The sequence below is a fragment of the Halichondria panicea genome, chromosome 4, assembly GCF_963675165.1.
Source record: "Halichondria panicea chromosome 4, odHalPani1.1, whole genome shotgun sequence".
Classification (NCBI taxonomy): Eukaryota; Metazoa; Porifera; class Demospongiae; order Suberitida; family Halichondriidae; genus Halichondria; species Halichondria panicea.
This window is the reverse complement of record NC_087380.1, coordinates 4,988,622-4,997,638: the sequence shown is the minus strand read 5'-3', so window position 1 is coordinate 4,997,638 and position 9,017 is coordinate 4,988,622. Positions and strand designations below refer to the sequence as shown.

The window sequence follows — 9,017 nt, the reverse complement described above, 5'->3', positions numbered from 1 at the left end:
CGTAATTTCCTTTAATTAGACAGGTTTCACTTTGGGGAGTCTCCTGTAAAGATAAAGAGGATGGACTGTATGATGTGCATGGTGCCGGTGTGCACAGTCTAGCCTCTGAGCATATAGGGGTCTGAGGTAGCTATCTAGCTGAGAGGATCACAAATCTGTAAGTGCAAATTAAAAATGCATCACAAATGAGCACCTCTATAAAATTTGTTGAGCTACAACTTGTTATTAACACAAAGATCTAATGACCCTTTACCAACTGAACATAAAACTCTTAACACTGTGGGCATGGCAGTACCTTTCTTCTAATTACAGCACCACCCTAATAGAAAAGCGCTATATTGCTGGCACTTAGGTAAATTATAGTGAACGCAGCCTGTCTGAAATTGAGTATACGTCTGATTGCTCAACGTCATGGAACGGTTGCTACTGCCGTAATTGATGTAATTACAGCGCCATGTCAGCATCAGCATAATTTTTCGGTCCTAAAAATGGGCCAACCGTTGCTAGAATTATTTTTTCTGGCACTTATAAAAAGGCTTGTTTGAGACATCAAGACAATCTTTCTGCATCGTTGACCCTTCACACTTCTAAACAGTTGTCTACTACAGTCAATAAACGTCATGAGTCATTCAGCTCTCAACGGTGGTGCAGCTAGCAAGTGAAACTGAGCTAGACCATGCCCATTTTCTCTACAAATTCTTACTAGCTGTAGAACATAGCGCCAGTTGTGCTGAACGCAATATTTTGTGGTCTAAAAGATGCGCCACTCAGAAGTGGAATTAATTTCTGGCGCTGTAATTACATCAATTACGGTATTACTGTACGTTCTATCGCTAAGCGCCAACTTTTTCTTCTTCTATTTGTGCCACGGGAAAATCATTTATTTTGTGGCACTGTAATTTACGGTAGCTAGTATTCTCTATGTAAGTATAATTATATAATAAACGATTACTTTGCTCTGTTTAACAACTTATATATGGTTCCACTTGTGTGTACTGGAGAAACTTCAGTTAAACCTTTTCAGGCCACTAGTAATTGCATACCGGCGGCAAATTTTTGTGGACCAAACACTTCACAGGTTTCTCAAGAAGATTTTTGGCCATCCATTAATTCTGTTCACGGCCAATTCCCACAAATGTGGAGCTATACGGTAGTTGTTTCCCATCCTACATACAGCTTCTATATTACCATGTGGGCGTGTGGTGCGAATATGACGAATGTTAACACGATAATAATTAAGTTTAGGTTTGCTTGCAAAGTTGTAAGTAGGTGTGAAGCTTATGGAACAGTGTGTGCGCATGCGCAAAAGTTAATGATGTTATTGCGTTTCTTTTTAAATCCAGACATGCCGGAGGGGGACTTGTGACAGGAACTGGCCAAACTTCCCTACATTCCCTTCCTGTTTCAGCATGACCTTGAGCCTAAATATAGCATTTGTTAGCTAAGTGTACTTGGCTCCAGAATGGTGGATGAGATATATAGACACCTTGCTGTCACATGTTTGTGAATATAAAAGAGCAGGAAATTAGTATCTGATCTGTTTGCTACTAAACGATAATACCGGTATAATCCTTTTCAAAGGGTTAGTAATAGAGTATATACCTAGCTTACAACAGAAACCATACTGTGCACTGTGATATCACTTATTTTGACGTAGCTCTCTTGCCAATTTCACCCACCTTAAGATGCTTGATATCAAACTTGGACACACTCTTATAATTTGTGCATGTATGTATACGTCATACTACGGTGGCCCTGAGTGCTACTCCTAGTTGGTAGTTGGCAGTTTTGAACTATCAAGTAGCAACTGTGAAGTAGCAACTACACGTTTGAACTATCAAGTAGCAACTGCGAAGTAGCAACTACGCGTTTGAACTATCAAGTACGTAGCAACTGCGAACTACGCGTTTGAACTATCTAGTAGCAACTGCGAAACTACCAACTACGCGTTTGAACTATCAAGTATGACTATCAACTAGGAGTACAACTCAGGGCCACCGTATCATACCGATCTACATGTATAGTCTGATAATAAAGAATTTTGGAGTTAGTACATGCATGCACATGTAATTTTATTTACATTGTTGTGAGCTGTTTTTACAGTGGTTTCTAAATTAAGCGCATGCCCAGGGCTTGCTACAATTGTTACTTTGTACGTACAATAACTCTTATAACTATAGTTACAATTGCTATAGATACATTGTTGTAAGTTAAGACTTGTAGATAATGTAGTTCTGTGACCATCTTATTCACGTGAAGACGATGAGTGGTATTATCACTATAAACGGTCAGGATGAGTATTGTGCTCATATCTAAATCATCTGAAGTATGCTTCTGTTTTGAGCCTACGCACGTTTCCAGTGTTGATTCTTCCTATATCCCTAGTGAACAACAAACTTATGTTATAGCATAATTATAGTCTCTAGTGCTAATGTGCGTAAACTAGTCCAATGGAGTCCGGACCACGAGACTACAAAGAAAGGTGTTGTTAGCTCATTTGCAGCTGCGAGCCTTGCTAGCACGTTCAAATTAGGGATGTACTAACACTATAGCGCTTTAGGTTTGCCTGTTTCTTGTACTAAACGTTTCAAACCAAGGAAGGCTGAGCATGATGTAACAACTCTCCCTGCTAGTCTATGTATGTGATGTAAGTTATGCTATTCATAGTGCCACTGCTTAATTATTACCCATGCAGCTAAGCACAAGTTATCATTAAACCAACCAGGAGCATACTCTGTCCTGTCTCTACTGGTATTGAATTGCTATGCTACAGCATACAGCATGCACTTACCCTGCTAGCACTGACCTCAGGTTTTGATGATGGTAGCTATATAGTCCTCCAACTGATGAGGCAAACAATTTGTAACCTAAGCTCTGCTCAGATCAAAGTGTTGCTTGAAACTTGTATTAGCTATTAGAGCACTGATTGTACTAGCTTGGTGTTGTACTTGTGCAATACTCCGTGCAAGAGAATGCTCTCAAGTGCTAGTGTAAACCCTATAAATACAATGAGTGCATTGGTAAGGCTTCGTCTACGGTTCAGGAAGTACTCACCTTACCAACCTCTTAGCTAACAATGTACTGTAACCACAGCAAGTTTACCTTTGTATGACTCTGTATGACTCTGATTACTTATCAGAGACCCTGGAATAATTATGGTGTGCTACCATGTACTACCATACTAAAATAACTTTGGTGTTAAATGACGTAATGCACTGTGTTTCTCCCACCTTAGAAGTGTTCCCTACACCTGGTGGTCATAGCTATATGTACAAAATGCCTAGCCATTAAAACGCTCCCCGTAGTATATCACTTGACATGTATAAACTTAATCTCCTTGAGAACACCTTGCTTAATCACATTGTGTGTCCCTACTAATTAGGGTGCATGCACATGCAGGTACGTATGTGGCTTGTAAATACTAGGTTGTTAACTATACGTGTATAAACAATAATAATACACCCTTTAGTTGCTATGGTTAATGTTGTTTAGGTAGTGTACACAGTACCAAGTGTCAAATGGGAGGATGCATTTCCTTGACTGTATGCTTATACAGACTCTGCATGTTGATTGATAGCTTGTATTAATTCTTGGTATATATGTATGGAAATGTTGCCATGGTTTGTTGTTCCAGTCATTACAAATGAATGTTAGTGTCTATTAGGGTTTGGCTTCCAGAGCCTGTGCATGTTATCAGGAGTGCATGATATTCCTGATGTTATCCATTAAAAATCATTTACTTTATTCGTCAAATTTCCCCAAGTAATTAATCCAATGTTTTGTTGAGATTGACTTTCATGGTCATTTTATCTTTGTATTCATAGTGTAATCGTAGTGTAAGATTAGTAGGAAGCCTGGTCATGTATTTGACACTGCCCCACAATTCACGAGACGTTACCAGTAAACGTTCATCTGTAAAAAAACTAGATTGTACGTTTGATCAAGGCAAATGAATTGGTCAAAAAATCCCCCACAGGTGGTGCAGCTATAATTATAAAATTAATGTGGTGGGTGATTTGGCTGACAGTGTGACAGGGTTCTACTGCATCAACACACTGCAGAGCCAGCTCAGCTCACGTTGTAGGAGCTCTTATCCATATTTGACGGTTGCTATTAGTATACATGTATATGGCACTAAAATCTAGCAGCAAACAAGTTGCATCACGACGGTATACGCAACGTGCCCTAACCCCATACAAATGTTTCCCCATCAACAACAAATGGGTGTATGTGTACATACGGTTCTGACCACAACAGCTGTATGAACTCGCCTAGAAGGTATCTTATTGTGACATACATCCATTTTACCAGGAGTTTATTTGAACTCCTGATTTTACTCATCTCCTATATTTTAAACCAGCTAGCTTAGTACGCAGGTACGTCTTCATTTTCATGTGATCTGTTGTGAAAAAATCAGGCCATTAAATTTACCCAGCTGTCTTCTCGCATGCACAGATCTCTGATGGAGAGTTTCCTCACACCCACAAGTTTAACGTCCCCCACTTCCACCCCCTCTACCTCTCTTACACGTACTGCGGAACAGGTGAGGGGTGCAGCCCAAGCGGCCGGCCTCACTAGTACACAGGGACCAGTGCAGCTGCTCAGGTTCAGCCCAATGCTCAACACTGAAGACTACAAATTGCTCGAGGTGCCACCACAAGTCCTCTCTTCTCTCAGCAATGGAAAAAGGTGTGTGGGTGCATTTGATACTATAAACCGTATATATCTGTTCGTACAACTGGTTAGTATCTAAGGCTTCTCACAAGCCAAGTTGGCTACCATCTGTCACAATTAGTAGTAGTTCAATCATTAGAGCATTTATTTAGGATGAACAAGGCTACTTGTACCCTGTATTTACATGTATACACATTAATTCACTTGCAGTGTTGTGATTCGTGGTGAGGCTAGTGATGATGCCGTCCTGTGTACTGAGGACCAGACATTTGAACTAAGGGCAGCTGACACATCCAACATGCTCCTCCTCACTCCCTCTCTTCGCCTCCGTGGAGACAATGGTGCGATCAAATCTGCTGCACAATTAGTTGTGTAGAAGCTGCTGAATTTCTTATTGACTATTTTACATACATGCCTGCGCATGCACTCCTGATACATGCTATAGTTCCCCATTGATATCACTTACACGCTCTACGAACTCTTAATTCAGTGTCTCAATGGTAGTGTTATTCATGTACTGATAATGTGGGAATTCAAAATATATTATCACAGATTTCAGTGATACTGAAGAAGGCTCCATTCTTAATGTAGAGGTGAGTAGTGTACTACATACATATGTCCTTCTACAGTAAAAAGGATGATGTCACCACCCTAAATGCTCACCTACACGACTCGATCTCAGCATCCCTGTTGAATATGGCTCTCTATTTATATCCTCCCCACTACTTGTAGGTAACTGGCAGTTTGTCCAGCTATCTGGAATTGCGACCAATTCGCCCTAGAACTGAGAAACTGAAGCAACTGCTCTCTGAGGTCCCCTACCGAGGTCAAGAGTATGAAGAGGACGTCGGTAAGGAGTTACAGGTCAGCGAGCAGAGATCGTCAAAAAAGAGTAGAGGTCCAGCAAAGGTACACATCATCCACTGCACGGAAGATTAACTGCTTTGCAACAACTACATGTAGGATTACTTGAGTCCATTACTTTAATCAAAGGCATCAGTTGCATAGTCAGGCTGCTTTTACTTCTCGTTGTACTTACAGTACACGTTTGAGGAGCTGCTGTGTAGAGTACAAGCGAGTGAGAGAGAACTAATAGAGGCCCTGGAGAAGCTGCAGGCTTGCCCAATAACAGGTACATTAATTGTAAAAGGGTGCTCTAGCTATCATCCCATGTACATACATAATACATATTAAATGTAACAGAATAACCCTTGTGTTTCTCGCAAAAGAAGGATGGAAGTCTTCCAATGCATCCAGCCTGTCCATAAATGCTAATTAACATCCGCTATTGTAAAGGAAGTGAACATTCTCTCTCTGTTGAACTTTCGATCATCACTTATGTCCACAGTACAAATACACTTCCTCCCTATAGGTTACTGGCGTGTGTTTGATGCTGACTACAGAGACCGAGTGTGTCAGTACATTCTCACACTATTGGAGGAGGAGGACTGGAGCTACAAACAGGTCCCCCTTGAGCAAACCATCTCAAAACTAGAGGAATTGGAACCACGGTGAGGTGTTGCACGTATCCACCACCTCATGTACTTATTCTCAGCGTTGGACATAATTGGGATATGAGCAGTTTCTCCTTTTGCTAATTTCCTGGTTTAGTATGAAATCACGCACCTGTTTTGATTGAGTATAATCCCCCATAGTGTATACTGTGGGATAAAAAGCTGAGGTTTTGACAACAGCTTTACAGTCACATGTGTAGGGGGAATATGTATAATGTAGTTTAATTAATTACCATACATGTACATAATTATGGTGAAATTTAATACATATCCCCATTATCCCCATTATCTTTAACGAATGCAGCTTCGCACTCGAGCACTGCCTAAACTGTTACGGATGTAGACAACAAGATGACTCTGGTATGTGTACGGTTCATGGACGCACAATCATTCAGCGTACAGGATGTATATAATGCACATACATGTAATACCATACGGGTATAAGCCAGTCTGCTCCTAGGGCTGTTTATGTTTTAAATATGTTTTTCAGGCCGTGTTTGCTATGAGCTATCTGAGTTGAAGGTCTGCCAGTTTTATGCAGAGTTGTTGCTGCGACCAGCTGGAAAGGTTGGCACCGAATGTGTAGTGTCAAATGTGTGCTGTATGTGTTATGTATACATGTACGTTGTATATGTTACATGTATTTGTATGCTCCAGAGGATGTGGTCTCAGAGATTGGTCTCCTGAATTATCCTTATCCTGTAGTCAGTTACGATATAGTGGTGCTTGTATGGCATACTTTTAAATGTTGTGGCTTTAGGTGTTTTATTGGTCATCCTTTCTGAAGCCATGAAGTCATGAATCCCAGCAGTGTTCCATGAATGTTATTGCACTTTCTCTGTGCAGTTTAATTACCATGAGTTCATGTCATCCTGGCGGCAGAGTGTTCCTGATGGTATGGACACTAGCCTCGACCAACTGGAGGTGTGTGAATGGAAACACGGGCCCACATATACTTTCAGTTGCAATACTCTACTCTGGGGTGTAGGCCGAGGCCGAGGATTGTGTTATGCTTTTTTTTTTTCGCAATAGTTACGTAAACCCAGTCTCACTGGCCATATGGAACAAAAGAATGTACGTATCGTGAGCCAGATTTTTGTGTAGTGTTGGAAGTACCAATCAGCCATATAATCCCATGCAAACATTTTTTGGTTCATTCTTACGTTGCATGGCCAGGAGACTTTGCTGCATGCATACAGCAGTAACCTGTAACAATTTCACCAAGTCCATAACTGCAAGTGCATTGACACTGAGTGTGTCCAGGGGGAGAATGTGTACAGGGATGATCAAACCAGATTATATTATGTGGCATATAATTTATTATATACACATTGCACAGGGTCTTGCACTCGCTGACATGACATCTGCTCCTCCTGTCATTTGGCACTTCCCTGTCAGCAACCTCCCACACGATCCCACCTCAAGGTACTGCCACATAATTGTGTGATGGATGTGAAACATAATTATGAGGGACTTCAGGTTACAGTAGAACCTCGATTATCCGGACACCATGGTTCCAGAGTAACTGGATAATCACGCTGCCTTGATCCAGGCACTTAATTAATAAACAGCAGTGCACGTGCTGTGCATGCGCAGAAGATAAACATGCCTGTGTCCATGGTAACAGCTCTTAATTGCGCATGCGCATTAAGGGACATGCCTGTTTTCTGAGAAAATGTTCGAGCCGTTTAATTGAGGTTCCGGATAAATTAAGGTTCTTGTTTGTCTCTGTCACAATGCTAGCTCCCCCCTCCCCTATAATTCATGCTGGCTGCATGCTGTGTTGTGTGGTTTCTCATGAAAATGTCGGGATTTTAATGCTACGTCATGTATGCTTGCTGATTATTCCTTCACACACAGATTTAAATCAATTTTTGAGGTACGAGAAAGATGGACACATAAAGAGATTGAACCGTACATCAGGTACACAAATCTTCTTTTTCATGATCGTATATATATAGCTCTATTGCTAATTATGGTAATGATTCGATCTAGCTTGTATACTAACTTGTCCTTTTCATGCCACCTAATAAGCTCAATGCATGTAACAGCCTCATTGTAGTCTACTGTGGTATTAGCTAGTCTGGGGGCCGGCCACTCAGGGGGAAGGGAAAGAAGGGAGAAAAGGTGTGGAGACTCTTGCAGCATATTTCTGTGTACTCTTGGAATGTCCATTAGTTAGAGACTATAAACACTTGGACATTGGAGGTTCAAAGAAGGAGTAGATGTAGCAATACTCTCGCTCTATCCAAAGGCAATACTAAGTCTCCAGACCTAATCCTATAGCTCTACTTGATTGGCCCCCCAGACTAGGTGTATTAGCCTCGTCAAAAAAGGGCCGTTTTTCTTGTAGATAAAAATAATTTATAATACCATATACATGTAGTGGATAATTTTCAATAGTCTCTATTTTTGTGCGAGGATAAATATAGCAGTTTTTTTAGCGGACTTTAATACTGAACATGCATTTTCGCAGTTGAAATTTTCGCAGCTTGACCCTCAAAAATTACCCCCGGTATACGGTATATCATTCTATACTACTTTTTATGCTAAAAACCGTTATCTGCATTGACTTATCTCTCTGCAGTGATCTGGAAACGCCAACACTTTCGATCAAGGCTCTCCTTCTCAAGCACACGAGAGCATCCAAGAACAGTGCTGGGGAGAAACTGTACAACTCAAAGATTGGTGTACCAACCAGATAAAGGACAGCACTTGATTTTGTTTTTGGAAATTCATAGCTGAATACTAGACACATGTCATAAATTATTATTCATGAAGTGCATGTGCTGACCAATGTTTGTGCAGTGGAATGTCTGCTTGAAGTCA

General features: G+C 40.9%; 1 protein-coding gene across 1 annotated transcript; it reads left to right on the top strand.

The window, feature by feature from the left end:
* The first annotated feature begins 4 nt into the window (after positions 1-4).
* LOC135335671 (sister chromatid cohesion protein DCC1-like) lies at positions 5-8,973 on the top strand. Its single transcript, XM_064531228.1, has 13 exons — positions 5-157; positions 4,456-4,689; positions 4,885-5,015; positions 5,227-5,267; positions 5,407-5,583; positions 5,716-5,806; positions 6,047-6,185; positions 6,493-6,548; positions 6,679-6,755; positions 7,035-7,112; positions 7,528-7,613; positions 8,049-8,111; positions 8,776-8,973. Exons 2-13 carry the CDS (start codon positions 4,463-4,465, stop codon positions 8,891-8,893), a joined length of 1,284 nt encoding a protein of 427 aa, XP_064387298.1. The 5' UTR covers positions 5-157; positions 4,456-4,462; the 3' UTR covers positions 8,894-8,973.
* Positions 8,974-9,017: the final 44 nt, after the last annotated feature.